Here is a 26,051-nt window from a genome sequence, read left to right on the forward strand (position 1 = left end):
CTGGGTTTCCATTACAGTTTTTCGCAAAATGAAAGTGATATTCCTTAAAGTTCGATTAAGTACAATTGCGCTTTGAATGCGTTTCCATTGAAGGGAGTTTTGGGCATAGGCCTTGCAATTCTCGTAAAATCTCATCTCGCGTGAATCCGCTGTATGGAAGCTTGACGCTCAAAACCTGTTGTGTGTTGGTATGGTTTTGGTTACATCTACGGCGGTTACCTTGATAATTATGAACAAAAGACGAAGGCAACGGATGATAGTTCAGAGGTAAAGTCCGTATGTATGGCAAAAGCCATGCATAAGGGTAGAAGTATGATGTTAAGAAAAGTCTCGTCTCTTCTTCTGTCTACGCGTACCGCGCCATGTTGTCTCGGAGTGACTGATCACGTGACACTGTACGTCACGTCCCGTGACTTGTAAATGCGGAAAAAGTGTTTCCATTGCACTTTTGCAATATATTTCTATATTGAAACGCCTGAAAAACCTCCTTGTGAAAGCGTAAAAACTTTTTAGCAATATTTGAGGATTTTTTCGAAATTCAGGTGTTTCCATTACCAGTTTTTTATTGCGTTATTTCGATTTTGCGCATTTCCAAATGTAATGGAAACCCAGCTACTGTCTTGCTAGAAAATAAATCCTCTCCCAAGCCATGGTTCTCTTGCAGACTGAAAAAGGATTTTCCTATATTTTGCCACATTCATTTTACCCGCTACCTTTACAAGCCCTCCAGGGCCGGCTGCTGAGAAGCATAATGCTGCCACCACCATGCTTCACCATCATAGGGATGGTGAGTTTGTGGTGATGTGTTGTGTTTGGTGTCCGCTAAACATAGAGTCTTGTCTGATGGCCACAAAGCACCATTTTGGTCATTCAGAGAACTTTCTTCCACGTGACCATGGAGTCTCCCACAGGAGTTTTTTTCAACTGTGGCTTTGTCTTTGCCACTCTCCCATAAAGCCATGACTGGTGAAAAACCCAGGCAGTCCCCATTCGCTGTTCACCTATTTGAAAGAATATTTACATTTCTCTACTTTCTCTCTGTCCTCTTCCAACTTTGTTTTCTTTATAACAACATGGAGACACATACATGCAACACACACGCACACACACCTACACACGCATACACACACACACACCATAAACATACACATGTCGCGGAAACAACCTAAAACTGTTATGCCCACCTATGTACCAACCACGCTGGAAATTACCCTCAGATTATTTCCCTCAACACCCAATGCGGTCAGTATGGGAGATTCTAAGGATGTTGTGGGGAGGGGCAGTACAAATACCAACAGACATCTATTTACTACAATCAAGAGTTGTTTTTGTCAAAAAAGTCAAATTATGTTGACCATAATTGATTCATAAAATCAATAAAAGGGTAAAACATCGCTGATATATTACATCATTTACGTTTGTGTATAAATATATGTGTCTATGTTTGTTCATCTCTGACTAAACCATGCTAGGCTCTAATACGTGTGTGTGGGTGTGAAACAGGATGATAGGAGGTTGCGAGCATGTGTGTGTACATTTGTCATCACTTCCAAGAATATTCAACAACTGTTCAAAGTGACACAGCGGTGGGCGGGTGTCTATGCAACTGATACATGTCCCTTTTTTATATGTAAAGATTCCTCCAGCATACATCATAAAAGGAGAGGTTTTTGTGTGAACACTTGCTGAAGTGTGGTGTGTGTGAGTCTGGATTCAGGAGAGAGGTCAAGAGTGTGAGAGAGAGCGAGGAGGGAGGAGAGAGAGAGAGAAAGTGAAGGGTGTTTTATATGAGAGTCTGACAGAGTCTGGTGGCAGTCGAGAGAGAAAACACTAAATGCTGGAGTTTTTTAAGAACCTGTTGCTGATTGGAATTCTTCTCAGCTGATGTCAGCATAAAGGGCAATTACGCAAAGAGATGCTGAGAAGATATTGGTATCTTTGAATGCTTTTTTTGATCTTACACTCCTGTATTAGTGATGGGGACTGTGAGTGAGCTGTGTGCCTCCAGTTTTCAGGCATTCCTCTGTCCATCAGTACAACCAGGGGCACCTGTAACATCAACAGGTAAGAATATTTTCAAGAAATAAACATGTATTTTAATATCTCAAAAATCTGAAAATATTGGATAGTTGTGTGAGTTTGAATCATTCTGATGTGTAAAAGCTTTTCTTTATAAACTTCTCTCTAATTTTTGATTAGAAAATAACTGAGATTAAATTGTTATAACTATCATTAACCCAGATGGGTTGTGTTTGTGTAACTCTAAGACAGAGAGAGAGAGAACAAGACTGCCACAAAGTGCCCGAAGTGTTCAGTTGCCGTGGTGATTCTCTGCTAGGTTGTTGAGACACACAGTACTTGGAGGTGCGTGTGCGCCATTCTGTGTTTTTGACATTTCTGTTTTCAGGCACACACGAATCAGGCAGAGTTTGGAGAACATGACGCACACCTATCATCTTCTACTCTACAGTCCTTCTCCTCAGTGGGTGCTGCTTGCGTGGAGTGATAATCTCCATCTCTGCCCACTGCTCTCGCTCAGAGCAGGTGCTTTCATTTCATGAAAATGTCCTCATTCAAAATGTGACACAATGAAAGCGGCACACACCGGGTTATTTCCATTTTCTGATCTGCTTTTATGACTTGTCTTTCTAAAGCTATATCTCCTCATCTATTTCCTTCTGCTCTTCACTTCATTAGTTCTGTGCCTTTAGCCTTAAAACCTCAGTGACAGTCATGCTTTCATATGAGCCCTTTAGCTGTGAAGCAGATGATTTTCTTAACAGGCCATACTGTTCTTTCATAAAATAATGATTCATATGAAGGCCTTCACAGCTGATAAGTTGGTTTAATGTCATCTGTAGTATCCTCAATGAAGAGGATACACGACCCTGTCGAGGAGTAAACACTACAAAGCCTCCTCCAGGCTTCCCTTAGTTGATCAAACATGATTATGTTACAAAAAAAATCACTGTTTCAATGGAGATGTTGTGATAATATGTCCTTGAGAATTTCTCTCTAGTAGGGAAAATTAATCTGGAGAAATCATCCTGAGGGCCTTCTTGATGAGTACCCTATTGGAGAAATTGCAGAGTGCCCTCAAGAATGTCCAGCCAGTGGAAACAATGTGAAATGGGGCCTCTATGGGATGCCCTTTAGATAGAGAAAATGTCAATTTGTGCCTTCCTGGATGCCCTACGGATGAGAAAATATAATCTTGAGTGCCCCCTCAGTGAAGAATACATGGTGAAGGGCTCACCTAAGTTTCTCTAGTCAAGACAATTGTATGGTGCCTTAGTGCAGTTTTTTTCTGTCCTGCAGACAAACAAGGGTGAGGTCTCAGTAGTATGTCCTTGCACCAGAGAAAAACCTGTAAAGTGCTCCGCAAGAGTGCCTACAATTGGAGATAACCACAACAACCCTTCATTGGAGATAGCAAGGTTTATTCCCTTAGATCTTTGAGTAAAAAGAGCCTTTTAATTAGGATTCTCTTGTTGGAGAAAAACATGAAAATGTACCTTCAAAGATATCCTTAAATTAGAGAAAACATTGTGGTATTCCAGTGGAAAAAATCATACAACCTGCTTGTGCACTTTAATCTGCATTTTCTCCACCATCCCTCAGCGTGTCTTTTCAAACTGTCCACGTTTCCATTTGCATTTACTGTCTGCCTCTATGCGTAGATGATTAAAAGGAAAATTACTTTAAAAGCCCATTAAACACATGTCACATGTTTCCTCTCTGTAAACAGACTTTTTAAAACTACTCTCCACCAAAGAAATAGTCCCAGTGTAATCTGTTCATAAGATAGAAATAAGTGGTCAGTATTTTAGTGTGCTGACCCTTCAAACTGTTTCATAGCAGCAGTTGTTCCCCCACCCCTCCTCAGCATATCCTGTTTTTGGTGTGTCCAAACTCTGAATAAAGCACTGATTCAAGCTCACAGCTGCAATCCTCTGGCCTCTTTTCCTCTATCCTTCCCTGCATCCTCTCCTCTCCCTTCCTCTTAGCCTCACACAAAAGCCATCCATCTTCAAAATCAAAACTGTTTCCTTAATCCCCACACCCATGAAGATAAATATGTTCATGCTCTTCACCAGCTGGGGGATACCATTATAAAGCTATTTTCCCTCATTTTCTCGTTGAATATATGCTGTCCTGCTCAAATGAAGGCCATATTTTTTATTTTGCAGAAACTTATGATTCGGACCAGGGGCAGACTTTACCATTGGACAAAGATGGGCAATTGCCTGGGGCTCTGGCTATAGGGGCTCCCTGAACACATTACTAACCAAACCCTTTATCCTGCACCATCCTCTCCTCTAATAGATTAACATTTTGAGGGGTTTGCACACTCATTTAAAGTTTGAAAAATAAAGTACATTTGGTCATGTTATAGTGGCATTACAGCTTCAAAAAATAAACACAGGGCTGTCAAGATTAATCGCATTCATCATGATTAACTATGGTCCACAATTAGTGCACTAATTTGTTTTATCGCAATTAATTGCAAGCTTTATTTATGCTTTCAACAAACATGGTTACGCCCATCTCCCTGGAGCTACAGTGATGTAAAATTAGTCCACCACTGCTCCTTAATGTCTCATTTCAACATTTACCTTTTTACTGTTTACCTATGTCATTTTCAATCCATAACAAGTTCTTCTTACTGTAGTTAAGTTCATGTTAAAATCTTTAATCTATAAAAACATGTCTGTACTGAAACTGGTAGTCAGGTACTTTTGGTAGTAGACAAATCCAAGATAGCACAGAAACAGGTTTAAAGGCAAAATAATGGAATTTTAGAATGTGATAAAAAGGATGTGCTTAACAACGGTTAACTAAAGAAATCCTGATTTTAATCGTGTTTAAATAATTCATTTTTTACAGCCCTAAATAAAATGTAAATAACATATATTTTTTGAGAACTACATTTTTAAAATCGTTTTATACAAAAAAAAAAAACAACTCAAAAAACAAATCATGTGGTGTAACTGTCATTTTACTAATTATTCTATAAGAAATATTTTTTCACATATATTAACAAATAAACATATTTTGCCAATTTCTGAATGGTTCTGGTTGATAAAACATGACCAAAACAGAAAAAAAAGAAGCAAAAATGGAACTGATATTTTTTTTTTTGAGAAAATTGTTCCTTTTTTTTGTTTACATTTTTAAAGTTTACTGTATTTTAAATTTCTATAGATAAACCTTATACTTTATATTTTATAAATAAATATGTTGTATTATATCATGTATAACTTCATACTCTTTATCTAAGAAGAAGCATACTTAGTATCACACAGCTCGGATGTCATCGGGTAACCTGATGCTGATTTAGACTCTCCAAATACACATTTTCAAATTTTTTGACATGTTCTGTTCAAACCGCATTGCTAACAATTTATATATACATTTTTTCATTCAACAGTATATGGGGGGGGGGGGGGGTTGTCAATGGATTTGGGGGGCCCCATGCATGTGCTCTCCTAGGGCCCCAAAATTGCTAAATTCGCCACTGATTCAGACTTATAGAAGTACACACCAGGCAGTGTTAAGGTTTATCTCAAGGTCAAAAGACATCAAACTGTTTTATAAGCATGCAGTTATACCCATATAAGCCTATCCAAGGAACACTGAAGTTTCTGTTTGTCCTCCTGGATATGAAGCACAGAATTATTGCTATGTTATGTAATAGGTTTCAAATGAAAGGGCAGGCACTACACAATTACATGCTGGGCTGAAATAATAAAATTCAAAGTCAGAGCTGACTGTTATTAAGTCAAAGATGAGTCACCATCTCCTCATATAGACTCAGTATCTAGTAATTATGATAAAGAAAAGATCTTTTAATCACAACTTTCGAGTCAGTATTAACGATCGTATTAGTCCTTATATGGACTGAAGCTATCGTAATCTATTTAAACTGTTGGGTGGATAAAGTTTGTAGATAGATAGGGAACTTTGGTTTTTCTAAACCGCTCTCTGATTGGCTGCTCCGGTCGAAGCCGCGCCTATGTCATCCTGCCCCAACACCGGCTGTCCTTCCACAGACAGTTGTCATCAACTGCCAGTCTAACGGTTCCCTCTGTGAAATACTTCGACACCTTTTGACCTTCCGATAAACTTTAAGGTGAAAAGTTGTCCGAGCCGGCGTCGACAAACACACAGACATGGTTTTAAAGTCGGAGGACGGAGTTGGTAAGTTGCCTGTGTCGCTGTGTGTAGTTACAGTGAACCGAGCTAACCTACAGCTAACCAGACTGTGGCTAACCAGGATAGCTAGCCAATTAGCAACTGATGTAACTTTATCTAACGAAAGGTAACTCAAGCAAGCGCTCACCTATTTAATGAAAACACGGATTGTTGCAAGTTTTTGCTTATTTTCGTCCTGAGAGAGAGCGAGAGAGGGAGCAACAAGTCCCTATCTGACTTGACTATTTTGTTAATGCTCTGTGGCAGCAGGCTTTATTAACGGGCACAAGAGAGCCATTATTATTAATCTGGATTGAGGCCAGACCTCATGGGGATTTGTGCTGACAGGGCAGCACTTTATAGTTCATGCTGTCTATAAATACGATCAATGCACTCTTTATTGGAGGGAAATGAAGGGATTGCCCTCTAAATTACTAGTTGACTTGACTGCAGTCTCCCAACTTGTGACTCAGTGTGGACAGTGCCTCAAAGGAACAGTTTGGGAAGACTACAAGAAGTCAGAAATTGTGAACTTGCCTTTAAAATTCAGCACCAAACGTCCATAATTAATCGTAAATCAGCATCTTCTTAACTGCACTGTTTTCCTTTGAGCACCTCCACAGGATGTGCTTTAATGCTATCAGGAAGGAAAACCCTGTAAAAACATTGAGGGCTCCAGAATAACAAAATTTAGTTTAAAATAACATCACTCATTGTTTTAGGTATGGAAATGATATCAGAGTGGGCAGCTAATAACATGGGTTGTCTTAGTTGGTAGCTGCTGTCATGAAGGAATTATAAAAACTTCCATGAGTGCACTAGTGTACTGTAGTTTATTTGTGGTTTTTCACTTTAGCACAGTGATTTCCACTTTGCTTTAAAGCTGAAATCAATAAGAAAACGTACCCCAGTTGCGTCTCCCTGCCTGAGAGACACTTCACCCTGACAGAGTAGCTCAAGTTATTAGACACTTCTTCACTTGTCTCTTTCTTTTAAGAGTGTTTTTCTTCTCTGTGTGAAGGTACAGTTTGTCCTTGTGTGAATACAATCAGTCACCAGGGATTTTACCAGAACCACTCGATTATATCACTCTGTTTAGCTTGTTCTCCATGGACCAGGGAACATTTAAACAGACAATTATCGCCTTGTGAATGCTCAAATGGACTGTTAATGCCTTGTAAACTGTGCCAGACACTGAATCTTTCAATCTAAAAACAAAGATTATTTTCAAGTCCTAGCGAAAAGGCTTTGCCTTGGGTTCTGGATCAGCTGCCATACTTGTGGTTAAAATTGAGCTCATTTTACTCTAAGATACTTCATTAGCGCTGTAAATAAGCTCTACTGTCTCACCAGCTTTGTTTATTTACACGGACCCAGGCAACCCTGGCATCTTGCTACCCCAGGGTGTTTTTGAGATACTTTTTTACCCAAGAAGAACTTAACCGAACCCTCCCTCTCTTTGCTGTGATTGGCTAGTGACACTGTGCCCATAAAATCATATTTTAAACCTTGCATATGAGAGGACATTTCATTTTGGCTTCCCTACAGCAAAGTGATTTCTGCAGTTAGCATTTTTGAAATAATTGTCTGGAATATCCATTGAGGTTTAAGTCAGTTCTCACTTATCCCAAAGAAGTGGTAGAAACTAAAAATGCAATCCAAACAGAATCTCAGGTCTCTGGAGGTTAACACCACTGCTATTCTAGTCTCTTTGATGTCAGTGTTAAAAATGCCTTAACAGTTCAAAACCAAACCATAAACTTAACCTTCATCTAGGCACAGATTTCTATAAAATAAACCTAACCCACAGTCAGCGGTTAACATTAAAAAGCAGTTCAAGTTTGGTGAGGTTTTGGTACAAATGCTATCTGGTTAGGTTTTGGAAAAGGTCTTGGCTTAAAAGCTCAACGTGGAAGAGCAGGCTTTTGCACGTGGCCTTGAAGCCAACTTTGTTTCAAAACACAAACATACATAGAGCATTTTCCTTTAATTACAGTTTACGCCGATATTGATTTGGCTCCGTTGCCACCTATGATTAGAGTCAGAGCCACGTTGCCCTCACTTTGGTCATTGTGCTTTTTATATCAATCGGTCAGGCAGCATAATAGTCCCACCTTGTCGACTGTGTTAAAGATTAAACAAAACTGTTTAGTCTTTGTGTGTGCAGGGGATGGTTTCATCAAGTCTAATTTAAGAACAAAACCTGTTGTTAAGTGATATATTTTTACATTTTGGTTTTTAGCTGTTGCTTGTGTCCAAGAGAGGTGGGGTTTACCTCATGCCTGCTCAACTTTGTCAGTGTTTAGAAAACACATGCAAAACTGCACCTTCCAATCCTTTCTCTCTCCCTCTCTCGGACGCCAGTGTCCACGGGGGGGAGCTTGTCTTTGTGGTATGCTCATATAGGCGGGGAGGGAGGAGTCAAGATGGACAGAGGGGGAGGTGGGGTAGAGAGAGATGAGAGTTCAAGGGTTTCCCCCTCTCAAAGACACTCATCCTCATTTAGCTGCAGGCCCGCTCCCCTCCTGTGTCCCCTCTGCTGGCATGAGTGAGGATTAAGGAGCAGGGAGGCTGCACCAGAGGACCACAGGATTGGGATTGGAAAGCTTGGGCAGGACTGGATTATTTTTGTGAATTTAAAGACCTCAAACTGGACTGCAGAAACAGGCTTTTTTATTTACTGGAATTTTTGACTGGAGTCTGGAGGAGCCTAAAAAGTAACTGGAGCAGCAATAAGACAACTCAGTAATCAGCCTAGAACTGGGTGTTTCTGATTGCACTGAGACCAAGTGGTGAGAACAGAAGCTTTCTGTGGTATGAGCCTCAGGATTATTACACAAATGTGTAGGTGTTAAGTGTGTCATCAAACTTCTGCATCAGACCTGTTTTGAAGAACTTAATCTGAATGAGTGAGCATGTATGTCGTCACGTCTTTTTGAGATTGCTGGAAATGCTGCTAGAACGTACATGATGTTTTTGTATCTTTTTTGTGTGTCACTGTGTCTGCACAGGATGTTAATTGTTGCATAAGTTTCAAACTAGAGTGTGGAGGTAGATGGATAGAGGTAGCTTTTAGTCTAAGTACGTTAGCTGTTCATAACAGCTGGTCATTTGCAGCAATGCCATGGTAAGGTGTCTCGTTACGGGCCAACACAAACACAGGCTCAGTGACCTGGAGACTATGCAGAGCAGCTGGTTCAGGAGAGACATGTTGTGATCTACGTCAGAATGTGTTTATGTTTGAAGAGCTGGACCATCAGGCATCATGAAATATCATCTCATTTCCTCTCAATAGAAGACAGAGAGAGGAAGTTAGCTGAATGCCAGTGTCACTGCCTGTCTGCACATAATGGGCACAGGTTTATAATAAGAGCTGCTGCACAAGCCTTTTTGAACTTGGGAGGTTTTCTTTGTGTGTGATAAAAGTGTGTGGCAATGTCTGTGTGAGTCGGCAGGATGCAAACTATGTCAGTACCGAGGCGGTGGCACATGGCATGCCACTGCACCTAATTTGCGTACATGTTATAAGAAAGTCTTGATAGTTTGACAGAGATCTTCTTTTCTGAACTTTGAACTCATGTTGCTGTACTTTTTTAGGGCATACAGCTATCAACTTGACAACAAATAAAGGGAACTGATAGGCATTTTTTGTCATTATTAACAAATGTTCCCTAAAATTTAAAGGATGCCTGTTTTTTTTCATTTTCTTTTTTCTTACATAGCAGTTTCTACTGTAGGAACTAGGACTGAATTTTGGAAAAAAAATCTAATTGGGTTTTTTCTACCCAATATTGCAATTGCGATTTGAAATGTGATTATTCCTTGAGTTCCTCATCTTATGTAGGCTATTTTCCAACAAACACAAGTAATAAATCATTCTATATTACAATGAATACATTATTAGCCTAAACAAGGGCTGAACAATTTTGAAAAAAATACCTAGCTAATTGTGATGATTTTGACTCATATTGTAAACTGGAGATGAATTGTTGTATTGTCATTCTCATATTTAATAAGACAAAATTATAAAAATGAAGAAAGTAGGGTTTTTTGTGGACCATTCTAGAAAGAGACTCTTGAATGATTGCATCATTATGTAATACATAACATCTCTGCTGCAAGAAAAAAGTTTTAAACTAGTAGTTTGACATAAATTCCAGGTTAAAGACATATTGCACCTTCTGCAATTTGAAAATTGCAGCAGGCCATATTATGATTTAATCTAATTTTCGATTAATTGCCCAGCTCTAGTAGGAACCCTTTCCTCCAAAAACTCCTTTCTTTCAAGTTAATTCTTTTGGAAAAAAGAAAAGATGAAAGTGTAACTTTTTGGATGTAGTCTGTAATTTTAGGGGGGTTAGTGTGTAGCATGCATCAGTACATCATTGGAGTTGGAAGTCTGCCTTTAATATTGATTATTAGGACTAAATCCAGCACATTGTTGTTGCTGTGCTCTACAAATAATGATACGTTTTGTGTGGTTGTGTGGTACAAAGGATGTGAAATTCTGGTCTGATATGGACCCAAAAGCTGTATTAGTATTTATGTATTCATTCATTTATTTGATATGCTCTATTTCAGTATTTTTTTAGTGGAATAGCTAATTTAGAAAAAAAAGCATGGAATGATTATCAATGCTGTCTATATATATATATATATATATCTACATACTATATATATATATATAAAATATATTAGTATGTAAAATCTTTGTAACCTTCATTAAAGCCTAGCTTTGGCCTGTAACTCATCATAAAGGTTTGTTTTCATTGAAAAACATAGGGGAATTTCAGCAGCAGGTGACTGTGCAGAAGCATGACGTTTATAATACGTAACATAAGGATCAGCCATGTTAAACATTTTCTCGTATTACTGGATGTGAAACTTTTGGGGCTTTTTTCTCCTCTTTTGAGTTTTCTGAAGAAAAACCACAAGTCAGTAGCTGACAGGTCAGTACTTCCCTCTTCATCTTATCACACCCCTGCAGTGTCTGTGGGCTGGTGAGCTTCTGTTCTATCAGTCGTGAACTGTTAGGAGTGAGTAATAGATGTAAGGCGGGATGGACACAGGAGCTCACCCGATGCAGTAAGATGAGAGAGTCTAAATGAGCTTTTGTCAATGGAAGATTGTTTTCCTTGGGATTAATTTTGATAAATTTATTTACTTAACTTGGAAAAGAAATCACTTCTTTCTAAAACCTTTATCTTGTTTTAAATCTACAGTACTTCAAAATGTGTACTTTTTAAACATTTCTTCTCCTGTGATGTTCTTTGTTTTTGAAATTCAGATATGATTTAATTGTTGTAATAGAGGCTGTCTCTGCTTCAGTATGTTGCACAATTTTAGTTGGCTTGTGTCAGTTCTGTATATTGTCACACATTACTGTATACGGTCATAATACTGCTACACATTTTCACTTTATTAAGCCATTCCAACTTTTTAGATTCCCTCTGTTCAATGTTGAGTGTTTCACATTCTTACACTTACAGTTTTTTAACCAATAATACTAGGGCTGTCAAGATTTATTGAGTTAATCACAGTTAATTAAGGTCCACAATTAGTGCACTTATATATTTAACCGTGATTAATTGCATACTTTATTGTCCCTTTTCAACACACTTTGGTTAAGGCTGCCACAGCACAGTTGGTGCAGCCACAGTAATGTCCAATAAGCCCACTACTGCTCCTTTTGTCTCATTCCACTTTAAAATACTCACAAATCATTTAGAGGACAAGTCAAAAGTAATCAGCATCTTTTTAATAGTCTCTTGTTTCATTTTCAATCCACTGCAAGTTCCTTTTTCTGTGGTTAAGTCTATGTTTCAATCTTCAATCTACTTTTTAAGTTGGTCTGTATTGAAACAGTAAGTCAATTACCCTTGGTTTAAGACAGCAGAAAAATTCCAAAAATGACATAAAAATAGTTTGAATTGTAAAATTTTGGAATTTTAAAATGCATTAAAAATGGTGCGAGTAATCGTGATTAACGACCAAAACTCTGAGATGAATTGCGTTTAAAAATTGTAATGTTTTGACAGCCCTAAATAATACATAACTATTTGATGAAATAAGTCATTTTCCAAGGGCTGGACAGTAAGTAAAGTAAATTAAAAGACTTGATCTTGTTTTTATGCCTTAATTACAGAGATAGAACAGTGAATAAAATCATAAACTGGGAAGCAAGTGGGGATAACTAGCAGGAAAAGAGAGATGCCACTTAAAGACAACAGCCTCTGTATGTGGAGTAGGCAGACATAATTAGGGTTGGGTGTTGTATGTGTTTTTTTTCTGATAGCGGTGCTAAACCGATGCTTTTTTTGTACCTAGACGGTGCTTCATTTGAAACTTGTAAGTGAGAGAAAGTGTTTTACACATCAGCAGCTGAATTAAAGCTGTGTGGGTTTCGTAAACAATTCAGAAATAGAACATATTAGCAAAGGAAACAGGTGTAACTTGTTCACACATAATTCGAGTGACTCCTTTGTAGTGACAGCAGTCATGTTGGGGTGGCAGGGTACAGAAATGATGCACCAACATCTGTGTTGTATTTCGGTAGTGTGTTGGTACCGGTACTGTGCTGGTACCAGATTTTGATACTCATCTATAGACATAATCCTCAGCCTACAAGCGCTCTTAGTAACGAGGAGTTTTGTTTTAAGGAAAGAAAATACTAGGTTGCTTTTTTAAGTTATATTTCAAGAACAAGGAGCTTGATTTCCTGTAAGGCAAGTTCTTTGCAAAGTTCTACTATCTGGGGCCCCAGTAACCTGGTGGTTAGTTTGCCTGCCCCATGTACAGAGGGTGTTGTCCTTGATTGGGGTGAATTCGAACATATGACTCCTTTCCTGCATGTCATACTCCCTACTCTTTCTCTCTAATTTCAGATACTACCCACTGTCCTTACTAACTAATAAAGGCATAAAAAACTTTAAACCCTTGTATGTTGTTGAAGATAGTAAAAACTAAATTAATCATGTTTAGATATCGTGGTCTTTGTCAAAGGCTTAATAAATCTTCCAGCAACAATGACTGGCAGCATTTTTTGTATTTGGATGACCTTTGAGTAAGCCTTGACTTGTTTTTCTTGGATCCTCATGTAAAAAAAGACTTTTGCATGTTTAAGTGGTACGATGCAACTAAAAAGGAGAAATGTTTTTATTGTAGTTTTTTATTCCTCTCTTTTATTTAACTTTTGATGTTTTGTTGTGACCAAAGTCATTCTTTTCCAGTAGTGCATATATGTGTATGCTGTGTGTTTGTGTGTATATGCTTTTGTATTAGACAAAGGGGTTCAGTTTCATCCTCCACTTTGGGCTGTAGATGCTGGCAGTGTGCTCTGAATGATCATATTTTGTGTTGCCATAGTGAGCCAGAGCAGTGGGACTCTCAGGTCACTCTCCTTCCATATGTGTGTGTGTGTTGTTATGCCATCCAGCTATTGTGTGTAGGAGAGAATGTTAGATCTTTGTATCTGAGTGCTGTGTGTGTTTTTCTCCTCAGTGCCTGATGACCTCAGTCCAGAGGAGAGACAGGAGCTGGAGAGCATCCGCCGCAGAAAACAAGAACTACTGCACGACATACAAGTAAAAAGACACACATGCACACATTTGCCAAGCCTCTTTTGAAGCTAGGGGAGTTAAACTTCACAGTATGAATGAATAAAGCAACAAAACACAAATAAGTGTTCTTAGGAGGAAGTGTCTATTGCTTTTCATGAATACTTGATCAATTGTAAACTTGTCCTTTAACTTGAGTTGCATTTTGTAAGGAAATAACAAGAAAGACAGGATTGTACATTATGCACACTTTTTTTTTCTTCCCTCTTTGTCTGAACCTCTCATTGTTCAGGTGGTCCTCTGTGCTCTCTGTGTCCTTGAGTAGAATTTGTACCTCCACGTCTAGACTAGTGCATTGGGAGGGTTAGGGGGTATAGGCATCTGCCCACTGGAGCGTTACTGTACACATTCACAATGGATGATCTTCTTTGTGTGGGGTGCTAGTGTTTGAAGGGGGAGGGTCTCAAGTGTACATCTTTGTGTGTATGTTTTCCTGAAGCTACCTTTGCCTTTAGGGACAGGATCCCCCCCTGCATTGGTTTCCCATTCAGCCTTAAATAAATTAGCAGGACTGTCTGTGTCAGCTCTTTATCTGGGTATGTTTGTTTGCAAGATGAAAAAAAAAACAGGCATTACACTCGTGACACCCAGCCAGTATCACATATGGATGTGGTGTTTTGACCAGCTCTTGAATGATTTGATTAACACAAGGATTTGTGAATATAAATTAAACAAACTTGTGCTTTTTATCTATCATCAGTATCTCTTATCAGTATTTGTTGTAGTATTTGACATGGTTCTCATCTGACATCATCTGTAGACCCCCAAATAATGCAGTGCATATGACAGAGAACTCAGGAAAAATGTGTGATTAAAATAATCCCAAGCTTGAATATTTATCAACCCTCTAGCCTTCTTTTTTATGAACTAATTGAGCCGCCACAGTCTTACGTGGTGCTTTGCTGTCTTTTAATTATTACAGTATTTATTTTCAGTATTTGATTCTGTAAAGCTGTTTAAATTGCTTTATGAATAGAGCTTTATAAATGAACTTGCTTTGCCATGCATTTTGTAACCCATCAAACTGTCACCCTCAACGCATAACAATTTTGCCTTCAGATAAAGGTCATCCTTTAGAAAGAGAATCATTGACATAATTATTTAAATGTGCTGGGCTGATTAAGCAGAATTACAGTCATTTCCGTTGTTCTAACTACACAGGAAATCTGTGTCCTTGTAGCTGGAGGAGTAATGAGTCCGGACAGGGTTAATTAATATCAGTGAAGTGGGTCTTTCTCCACATTGTGTTTGGTTTAAAGAAAAAGATGACCTTCTTCATATTGTCTTTGAGTTGTTTATTCTTCAACCATGATCACTGGAAGCAGCAGCTTTGCATTTAACAGAAAGTCATAGGGCATACTGCATACATGCCGCACATTTGTGCATTACCTCTGAGGGAAATAAATTTCACTTCTAAAGCAGAACAATTTTATTACCTGATTTTGAATAAGTTTGAATTATCTGAATTTACACCTAGTGCAAGAGAATATGAAGGCAAAGCTCACACCCTCATAGAGAAATATTTGGAACAAAAAGGTTGGAGGCAAGGCAAATGCAGCATGCACAATAAAAGCCATTCTTACTAAACTATATTGGTAATACTTTTAAAATTTACCTTTAAGGTGAGGTGTCCTTAACATCTGCCGTACTGTACATTTCATTCAAACATTTTAGAAAGTCAGAAAAACTTGATGGAACAGAAATATCTTGGCCAGAATGCTAACTTGCAGTTCAAAAAAGTAAACGTCTACTGCCCTGTCACAATATAGAAGAAGGTCAAATTAGTTGCATAGCATGTACTGTAGGTACAGGGCAGTTTAAAAATAGCTACTCAGAGAAGTGGGGATGTCTGCATATTTGTTGAATGAATCAAAAAATTTGATTGAATTCAGTAGGCCACCCGATAAAATGTGAAATATAATTCTGTATTTAATTTGTCTAAAGGCGAGTTAATTTATCCTGAGCTTCAAACTGTAATGGTTAAACAAGTTCACACCATAACGATGCAAAGTTAGTTTACAGTATGTGGCTAACGTTAGCAGTGCTAGCACAGCCGGTCTTCCTTCCTTTTTGGCAGGTTATCATTCCCATTCCAGTGCTGAATAGTTACTCAATGTTTTTGTCCTCAAACTTTAAATTATGTGTTTTAGGACTGGCATTTTCTGTCCAAACTACATTTCATTATCGGTATTAATATCAGTATTGGCTTAATGTAATTTGTTAATATCAGCATATCAAAAATTGGCAAAAATCCAATATAGCGCATCCCTGAATATCACCCGAAAAAGACCTCTGTTTGAAACATTGTGATTATTTAAGGATTTGTGGCATTTAGTAAGTGTAAAGTCTAATCTTACTCTTCTTGCTTTTCAAAATATAACAAACCAGTGATACACTATCACATCAATACAGTTGCATCCGTATGTATTATTGATTATAGCACTGAGTGATATTACAAGATAATATTTAAGTAATCTAGAAGATGTTTTGAATCCCCAGCAGAACAAAACGACCTAAAGAAAGCTGGTTATAATTTCCATTACAATTATTTGAATAACTATCAAACAGCTATCAAACAGAATCCCTTGTCCATTTTGAGTAAGCAGGACCTCTAGAATACATAAAGAGATCAAACCAAAATGTACAATACTGTCTTAAACACAAACATGCCCTGCAGGGAGCGACACTGCGTTAGTAGATTGATGGACTTTATTACCGAGGTCGACTGTGGCGCTGCGCATTTCTCCTCTAAGCTCACCAGGTCTCGCCCTGGGGGGTTGATGGGTAATGAGCCATGAAATATTCCGGTAATGGAGACAGACGATGCTGCTTGTTTATGTGGGAGGGTAACCATGGAAACACACATGGAGGAATCCAGACAAGTGCAGTTATTCACCTTGTTTACCTTTTTTAACACACTCAGTGGGAGTTGTAGATGATTATAGTTCGACTCTGAGACTCGTCTGCGTCTCTTTCTCTTCTATAATTATCTCAGTTCATTATCTTTTCTGCTTGGCTCAGTGTTTCTTTCCATCTGTTTCTCTCTTCTGTTCTTTCCACTCATAACCTCTGAGCTCTGTAGTGCAGCTCAGCTAAGCCAGTCAAAGTCTTTGATCCCACGTATGCCCGGCGTCTCCCCTCCAGTGCAACACTCAGTTGGCCAGGGAGGGAGTCACGAAGGGAAGAGCGGAGGGGGCCGGCTGGGTAAATCTGGGTCAGCACAGGGGAGAGGGAATCAGGGGAAAGGGTGGTCAGCGCTGACCCCAGAACAGGTGCTTCGGCTCCCAGAGAGGATTTTCTGTAGAGGGTGGCTGTTCAACAAAACTCCTGCAGAGAAGAAGACAGAGACGGACTGGGAGAGTGAATCACGGCTGCACTTTTAGGGTTATATTTTCTGGGTCAGCTTGTCTGTAAAGTAGTCGTCTGGATGTGTTGGTCAGAGATGTAGCCGGACCAGACAACCATGTGTAAAGCACGCCACATGGATTGAAGCAATCTCAAAGGCTTATGGGAAGGGTCAGACATCACAATAATGGCTATTTTTTACTTGTTTGTTTACTGTTTTTGCATAAAAGTAAAAAATAATCTCTTTTCTTTCCCTCTGTCTGTTTCTGTTTCATGGTGCTCCTCCTGTCTTGCTGTCTGCTCTCAGCGGCTGAAGGATGAGATAGCAGAGGTGACCATAGAGATTGAAAGCCTGGGCCAGACTGAAGAGAGGTAAAGTGCCTTTCAACAACCCTTTATGTGCATGTGTGTGGGCAGCTATGGTTCGCTCAGCTGTGGTTCTAGAGGAAGTGCACTCAAAGTAAAAAGACGCAAAAATCATCTGAAAAAAACAGCTCAACAAGCTGAATATTACCAATAGTTGGTTACATTATTGATTAAGCTGTCAGATAGTTTCTCCAGTGGTTGTTTAGTTAATTGACTCAGGAAATCGAGAAAAAACAGCCATCGCTGTTCTAAGAATCTCAAGATTTGGTCTCTGCTTATAAGAAATTGAAAGAATGATCTAAATTGTGTTGAATTGAGAGGTTTTGTTCTTTTTAATCTGTGTAGGAAAAGTATGCAGAGGAACAAACAGATGGCCATGGGCCGAAAGAAGTTCAACATGGACCCGAAGAAGGTGAGGATTAATTGGGCTCTTTCAGAAGTCAAAGATAAGCTGCAAATTACTGCAGTTTTTTTTGTCAATATAGATGTTGTTTTTACCCTCCTTTATTGATTCATGGTTCACATTAAAGAAATTCAAAAACATGGAAAAAATGCATCCCATTTTCTTTAAATGTTTGTTTTGTCCTACAAACGCCTTAAACCTTAAAAATATAACATTAGTGATAAACCTGGAGAAGTAGGCAGATTAATGTTAAAAATCTAATAAGCAGTTTTTGTCTGAATGTGTTGGTCTATTTTTTGTTAAAATAGTCTTATCAGTTGCTATGAAGCAAAACTGCTTTCTGTCCCTGTTTATTTTCGAAAGAAGTTCAATGGAGTGCTTTTTTGTGATGTACTGACTAGACTGTAATTCTCTGGTTTGTTTTTTAAGGGGATTCGGTTCTTGATCGACAGCTCTCTCCTGAAAAACACTAGTGATGACATAGCCCAGTTTCTCTATAAGGGGGAAGGTCTTAATAAGACAGCCATTGGCGACTACCTTGGGGAGAGGTGAGTATTATAGGTTGTTTACAATCGCGTAATCCCAAATGTCCATTGGGGGCCAGGAAGTGGGGGGCAGCCATTAGAAATGAATGGGATCAGAGGAAAGTAAGGACTTTACAGCTCTAAATGGACTGCTACACTGTGGTTAACATCAGTAAATTTATACATACACTGACATACATTTGACCAAAATGTGTGTGTTTTTTTTTTTACCACAGTTTAAATGATTTACCTGGTGTGGAGGCCATCAATATCACAAATTACTCAGACCTGCAGACCTCCTAGCAGCTAGCATCATTGATGCAGGGAGACCAGAGTCCTGAGGAGTCTTGTATTGAGCTAAAAGCTCATCTTAACATATAAAATAATCCTTATTTTGTCACAAACATGCTTTTAATTATAATAATGATATACTATCAACAAACAAACCTTGTGCGGTAAGTGACCAAGTAAATATGTGCCGTTCATGAACGAGCCTGTTCCAACAAACGGCTCTTTAATGTGGCCACTGCAGCTAGCTCTCATTTGGGTGCCAGTCGTTTTTTCGCCATCCTTTGTCGTTGTTTAATCCACATTTAAAAAGCCAAACCGGTACCAAATGAAGATTGGTTTCGAGCCAAACAAACCGGCTTTACTGAGCTGAGCCAAATGATCTGGATCTCCTTAAAGAGACGGATATCCGTCACAATGAGTGAGGCTGGACAGACATCAGCAGAAGAAACAAGATCAGGACTTGAACCATGACAAAACTGTACTGAATCAAACTGGACCACTTAGTGGAAACACGTCGAAGGACGTTGCTCATCCAGGCTTTAGACAGAGGCTTTTATAGATCCTGCCTGCTAAACTTTTCTTTTCTTGCTTGAATATTTCAGTGGTTTCCAAGGGGTGTTCTCTGCTGCTGCATGATGTCATCTACAAAGAACCTTTTGATCATGATCCTTCAAAATGTTCACAGTAATCGTTTCAACTTCTCATAGGAGGACAAGCTTGTGCTGTACAATTAATGCTAACAGTGGTTCTACCTTAGTAACAACACCTGTTCACTGGTGCTTGTAGTTCTGTCTAAGTTAGGGTTCTAAATGTCGTGTTGCATGACAGTCTCACTAAACAAAATATGGTTGCAATTACAGAGAATAATGTTTTTGCTACCTGTGACTGATCCCAAGCCTTTTTTCCTCTTGGCTATTTAAAAGGAGAGCAATATCTGGCATTGTTGACTGAGCAGCAACAGAAGTAGTTGGAGATCATATGGGTAATGGCAGAGGTGAAATGGCTCCATCTCCTATTTGATTTAAAAACAAACATAGAGCTAGGTGTGTTTTTTAAGTCAATACTTTTTGATTATGTTGAAACTACTTTGATAACTACAACTTTTAAGGTTTCTACTGAGTAGACTCCTACCTAGGTTTAAATATATATTGAAAACTAGGCTTTGTTTGCTTGTAAGAGCGATGCTTTTCTTGCTTTGACATCCAAATGTGTGCTTTGATGAACAGAAGGTGTACTGAGGATTTTTTTACAGAGCTGTACATGATTGTACATAAGCAGCACTAAGGATAATCAGGCTTTATCAATATGCTATTAAAACATGAAATAAATGAGCTTATGTGTAGATCATCCTTTAATCTGTTTTTATCTGATTCATCACATCTCATCCAAATATTTTATTTGCCAACTCGGTGAGCTGCGTTCAGTTTGTGAGCCCATGTTCTTCTCTTTCCTCCCCCTTGTGTGCATGTCCATGTGGGTGTGTGTGTTTGTGTGGGTTGTTGTGTATTGTGCAGAGATGACTTTAACATCGAGGTTCTGCATGCCTTCCTGGACTTACACGAGTTCACAGATCTGAACCTGGTCCAGGCCCTTCGACAGTTTCTGTGGAGCTTCAGGCTGCCCGGTGAGGCACAGAAGATCGACCGCATGATGGAGGCGTTCGCTCAGAGATACTGTCGCTGTAACCCCGGGGTGTTTCAGAGCACAGGTACAACAAGCACAACCAGCCAGGAGATTAAAAGTTTACAATCAAACATCACACTCCTGTTTGGCCAGATTTATCTCTTTGTCTGGCTGCATCTGTATGGGCATACAGCTATCTATAATTACAACAGGGTGATTTTCTGAAGAATGTTGTATTGATCTTATTCTAAAACATGTCTTTAAGAATAACCCACTTTTTCCTTTTCGATACAGATACGTGTTACGTTTTGTCGTTCGCTGTGATCATGTTGAACACCAGTCTACACAACCCCAACGTGAAGGACAAACCATCCGTTCAGAGATTCACAGCAATGAACCGAGGAATCAACGACGGAGGAGATTTACCAGAGGAGCTACTCAGGGTACGACAGATTTAGTTCACGGAAAAAGAAAGCATCACTCAATCGTTTTTGATATCTTTAGGCAGTAAATAGTTCAACTACAAGAACTTAATTATTTTATCTGTCCTAATAAATAGTGCCCTGTTACACATTGTTGTATATTCATCAACAAAACAGTTGTAGCTGTGGGAGAAATATTCAAACTTTACTCTGAGAATTAAAGCTTGGTGTACCTCAACCATTAGGGTGCCCCTGACAAATAATTTACAAAGATGAATGTGATTAGTCAGATGTTGCCTGTTGACTTGTGAAATTCTCTTTTTAATTCTCTTTTGTGCGCATTGTTCAGTATTCTCATTTGCAACACAAGAGGTGAACCACATAATTAGACTATCATTCTATGATATGACTAGATCTATCCTTTCGCTAACTCATCAAGTCTGCAGTGATGACCTTATATAATGACACGTGTCTGTTTACAATACAGAAGTTTAAAGTAAAAAGGAAACCAGACTAGCTAGGTAAAAAACTTTCTAAACCATGATTTATTTTGAGAAATCTGTTTAAAATTAGACCTTGAGCACCCCCCTAGAGCTGTAGTGGAATAATTCTTATTTTATAGGCAGGTGTGAGATGGCAGTTAAAGGAGGCTCTTTGGGACAAATGTCAAATATGTGGGGTCACCACTTGTGTCTAGACTCTTATTTGATAACAATTTGAATTTAGCCTCACAGATCTCTGTAAAGCAGTCTTTAACTTCATTTATTTGTAGTTTCTTAATGATAATTTTTGTAGTCATGTCAATGTTTATATTTTTAGTGTTTAAATATGCATAATAATTACTGCAATATACATTGTTGTTTGTGTTTCTCATTGATATTTGCTTCCTTTTTAGAAGTAGATTTTTGTAGACATTGATTTTTATTTATACTGTGCAAATACAAGCGACCCCACACATGGGGACAGATAACGACAGATGTAACAGTTTTGTTCTTTAACCAACAACCAGAGCTCAGCAACCAGCACTCTCAAAACTCAGATCTTGCCTGGTCAATGCAACAGAAAAAACGCCAATGCAAGGAATCCTCTAGCAGAGGGTATCTCAGAATATTTTCTCAATGTTAAATAAAAGAAAAAGGAAATAAACAGTCCAAAGGCTATATGATTTTGAACATGACTTTTATACGAGGGAAAAAAAGCCTCCTTTGAGACTCCATTGATGCAAAAAAAAAAACAACTTTGCTTCCTTTTCTACTTCTTGAATAAAACCTTTTCCTGTTAAAGTTCTCATCTCATTGTCTTGTTCAACGTTTGTAGAATCTGTATGACAGCATCAAGAATGAACCCTTTAAGATCCCAGAGGATGATGGGAACGACCTCACTCACACTTTCTTTAACCCCGACAGAGAGGGATGGCTGCTCAAACTCGGTATGTTGCGTCTCGCAGTCTGACTAAATCAATCTACTTTACATGAAAACTATCTGATGCACATTAGTTTGTCACTTGAGTGCCCTCTAGTGGACAGGCTGTGGAACACCACAACATGAGAAGGACAGTCTTGTTTTAAAGTTATGGACATATTTATTCCTGTCATTGTTTTTTGCTGACTTTCTTCTTGTTTGTTTGTGTTTCATGTGTTTTGACTCCAGGAGGTATGTATCTTTAATGCTGTAATGCACTGCTTCGCTCCTTCCTCTTTGCGCTTTTTTAAATGCTCTGGCTCTTTGCTTTTATCCTCACATCACACACTGGATTCATAAAAAAAGCTGCTTTCACCCTGTGCTGCGTGCTGTTTTGCCCAGATGTGAACAAAAAGCTGGTTCGCATCTGTTTCTAACTGCTGCCCTCTGCCTCGTGTTTCAAGCTCAGCTTTTGTGACCAGTCATCTCAGTTTAACCTGCTGATCCATGCGTCAGTGTGCTTCAGTGTTGCTGCTGTCATAGCTAGTTCACTTTTCTGTTCCGGCCCCAGACTAAAGCCTTTTCTGTAATGTTTCCTCAGGCGGACGGGTAAAAACCTGGAAGAGACGGTGGTTTATCCTTACTGATAACTGCCTCTACTACTTTGAATATACCACTGTAAGTACTGACTGGTTAGATACACTGAAGCATAAAGGATAAAGAATATTAAATCCAAATAGGCTCAGTGAATCACTTAATTGTTTTTTTTCTTGAACCTGTTTTAAAGGATAAAGAACCTCGAGGAATTATTCCACTGGAGAATCTGAGTATCAGAGAAGTTGATGATTCCAAGAAACCGGTAAACTTTCTTCTCTTCTTGATTTTTTTTGTTACAGAACCTAAACTAACACCTGAATCAGAGAGGAATGAAAAAAAGCAGTTTTATCTTTAAGATAAATTAGATATTCCTTTATGAATCCCGCAAGGGGAAATTCCAGAAATTAAAGAGGAGGTGTAGGAGGCAGAGGAGACTGTAAATGAAGAAATCACGCAAAATAAAGTCATTTGTCAACATACAATGGCCCGTATTTGTCAGAACTTGGTAGACAATCTCCTACACAGCCTCTAATTTTCATCAGAAAAAGCTGCCGAGACCATAAAAACCCCATGTAGTTACCACCCTAAATTACAGAAGTGCCAGTTAACATGGGATTAGTATTAGCCTGTGTTTGCACTAAAATGTGTTAGGACATGTGCCCTGAAATTTTTACTCCCCAAGTTACAGACATGGTTGAGTGCATGGGATTAAAAACAAATATGTCCCATGTGATTATTACATAGTGCCACCAGGGGTCCCTAGGTAGCACTAATACCATGCAAGTAGGGCTGAAGTCATCATTTTTATTGTTTTGATGAAGAGCCCTCTGGTGGTGGAATTTACATAGTGTCTGTATAAGGGGGGAAACTGCAATAATGCCCAAAACATTTCAATTTCAAAAATAAAGATTAAGAGGGAAAAAAACATAAATGTGCCTAAAATTATGGGGAAAATGAGAGAGAGAGAGAAAAGGACAATACATCCAAACCTTTTCAAAATTACTATCAAACAAGAACCTGGTGAAGGCACAAGAAAACCTCTGCATGTAAATATAGATGGACCCAAAAAGTTACACAGATGAAACAACAGCATTGGTGTTTTAAATATTTTGTACATGTTTTTAATACTGTGTGTCTCTTGCACCAACTGTTGATAGATATCCAGTAACTGATTTAGTAGAACGACATTATCTGTTGCAAACTTTGGCTGCTGTGATGCTGCCTGCCTTTGCCAGGACACTTAAAATATAGATTTTCATCTCAGTGAGGTTTCCCTGACTAATTAAAGGTTAAATTACAAAATGTATTTATCTTCCCCTTCAAATCCTGTCAATGTTAGCAGAAACAGAGCTGCCTCTGGCCCTCCACAAACCCCTGATTTAAAGAGTAATTCCTGGAATCATTTCATGTCTGTCATTGTCAGGAAATCTATTTATTCCTTCCAAATCCTACAAACAGGGTTTGTTTTCATTTCTGTTCATACTTCTTGTTTTTCTTTTTATCTCTTTTAGAACTGCTTCGAGCTCTTCATCCCGGACCACAAAGATCAGGTGATCAAAGCCTGCAAGACAGAGGCAGACGGCCGAGTCGTCGAGGGTAACCACACTTTTTACAGGATCTCCGCCCCGACTACAGAGGAGAAGGACGAGTGGATCAACAGCATCAAGTCAGCCTCATTTACCCTCTTTCTCTATCTCAGTATTATTTTCTCATTGTTGACCAACTCTCCTCTTCCTCAAACCTGCAGAGCAGCCATCAGCAAAGACCCGTTCTACGAGATGCTTGCTGCTCGGAAGAAGAAGGTCTCAACTCTGAAGGGTCTGTAGAGCCGCAGAGGATTGGATCTTGACTCTGGACCTGAAACTTGTGGACCTGCTACAGAGGAGCTATCTTCTGTCATCTTCAGCAGCTTGTTCTCTTCAGGTTTGATTTGAAGTCTTTGACTTCTTTATCCTATTTGAACACACTCCTCCTACAGTCCTGCCTTTATACATCATTCTCTGTTCTCCTCTTTAAACCTGCTGGAAGGACTGTGAAACATGAAGAAGACAAGAGCTGGGATGAGAAACTGACTGGAACAAAAATAATTGTATCTGAATTAGGATTTATAAACACTTATGCACCATGTGATGAAAAACTTGTTACAGTCAAAGGAGTTTGAGGTGTTGAATGAATCTCATCCTACAGGAGCATGGGCCTGAAACCATTTTTTTAAAGTTTAATCACTAAAGGTCTGTTTTCTAGACTTAAAAAAACCCTGTCTCATTTATTTAAATACTTGATGAAGAAATCAACTGGAAGATAAGAAGTGCAGGACTCATCTCATCCAGGACCTTATTGTTACACCTGTTTTGCCATAAAATATTTTTGTTTTTCCAAGCCTGTTTTCTTACTGCTGTTTGTCTTTAGTCAAAAAAACTGTTACTGAAAAATGAAGGCAATGCTCAAAAAGCATGATATTTATTTATCCAGATTTCCTGTAATTTATTGTTTTAAGTTCTTTTTGTTCTCATTAAAAGTTTGCAGAACAACAAACTTCCATCTGTGGTTTGTTTATTAATTCTAAAATTATTGATAGTTTTATTTCATTGTCATCCTAGCTGCTAATGCTAATATTGTTTTGTTTTCTATCAATCATGGCTGTAATTGCTAATTCTTCACATATTGCTGACATCATTATTGAAGTTATAGCCTTACCCTACAAAAAGGGAGATACGTTTTTGACCATGACAGTCGTAAATTTGTCCTCCAGTTGGTTTGTTGTTTCTCTTGTCCCTCTTTCTGCATCGCCCTCTTCACTCTTCCCATACTGGTCTTTACAATAATAAGCTACATCACAGAGTACGGTCTGTACTGCCCTTTTTTAAAATGTTACAGGATCATTTTGGTTATGAATTGGGGCTATACGAGATTGTTTGACTGAACAAGTGATTTTTCATCTGCTCCCCCCATTGTCATTCCAAGAAGAACTTGGTGTATCACAGTTACTAGAATCTTATCTGAAATTTCTATTGTTTCTCTTGGTCTTCTTCATCATCTTCCTTCTAGTCAGCCATCTCGCATAATTTTTTCTTTCTCAGTCTCTCATGTTGTCTCCACCTAGCTATGATATCAACTTTTAATCAGTTTTGCTCTCAGAAGTCACCTAAATTGATTTCATCTCCTTAGTAGCAACAAACATTTCCACTTTTGACTGGTTGTGTGTAGACAGACACATTTTGCTTGAATTCTGATTGCACATGATGCATCACAAGTGAACCCCAGTGCA

At 38.7% G+C, this 26,051-nt stretch overlaps 1 protein-coding gene across 5 annotated transcripts; it reads left to right on the top strand.

Annotated features, from left to right (window-relative positions):
• The first annotated feature begins 1,823 nt into the window (after nucleotides 1-1,823).
• On the top strand, nucleotides 1,824-25,318 carry LOC121528497 (cytohesin-1-like). 5 transcript variants are annotated; one of them, XM_041815980.1, is made up of 12 exons: nucleotides 1,824-2,064; nucleotides 13,696-13,778; nucleotides 17,464-17,528; nucleotides 17,868-17,934; nucleotides 18,355-18,473; nucleotides 20,255-20,448; nucleotides 20,658-20,806; nucleotides 22,103-22,214; nucleotides 22,788-22,864; nucleotides 22,974-23,045; nucleotides 24,295-24,449; nucleotides 24,531-25,318. In XM_041815980.1, the coding sequence occupies exons 1-12, from the start codon at nucleotides 1,977-1,979 to the stop codon at nucleotides 24,607-24,609; spliced, it is 1,260 nt and encodes a 419-aa protein (XP_041671914.1). In that variant the 5' UTR covers nucleotides 1,824-1,976; the 3' UTR covers nucleotides 24,610-25,318. The 5 variants fall into 5 exon arrangements, with proteins under 5 accessions (XP_041671914.1, XP_041671915.1, XP_041671918.1 ...); XM_041815981.1 differs by lacking the exon at nucleotides 1,824-2,064 and adding an exon at nucleotides 6,022-6,201; XM_041815984.1 differs by lacking the exon at nucleotides 1,824-2,064 and adding an exon at nucleotides 8,705-9,009 and having other exon boundaries at nucleotides 22,103-22,215; nucleotides 22,786-22,864.
• Nucleotides 25,319-26,051: the final 733 nt, after the last annotated feature.

This window comes from Cheilinus undulatus, linkage group 20, assembly GCF_018320785.1.
Source record: "Cheilinus undulatus linkage group 20, ASM1832078v1, whole genome shotgun sequence".
Taxonomy (NCBI): domain Eukaryota; kingdom Metazoa; phylum Chordata; class Actinopteri; order Labriformes; family Labridae; genus Cheilinus; species Cheilinus undulatus.

What these genes read in the sequence shown, in the direction of transcription:
- LOC121528497 (XM_041815980.1), top strand. Translation starts at nt 1,977, where the DNA reads ATGGGGACTGTGAGTGAGCTGTGTGCCTCCAGTTTTCAGGCATTCCTC. An exon ending in GGCACCTGTAACATCAACAG is followed by an intron (nt 2,065 to 13,695) that starts GTAAGAATATTT and finishes TTTTCTCCTCAG; the next exon opens with TGCCTGATGACCTCAGTCCA. An exon ending in CTGGGCCAGACTGAAGAGAG is followed by an intron (nt 17,529 to 17,867) that starts GTAAAGTGCCTT and finishes TAATCTGTGTAG; the next exon opens with GAAAAGTATGCAGAGGAACA.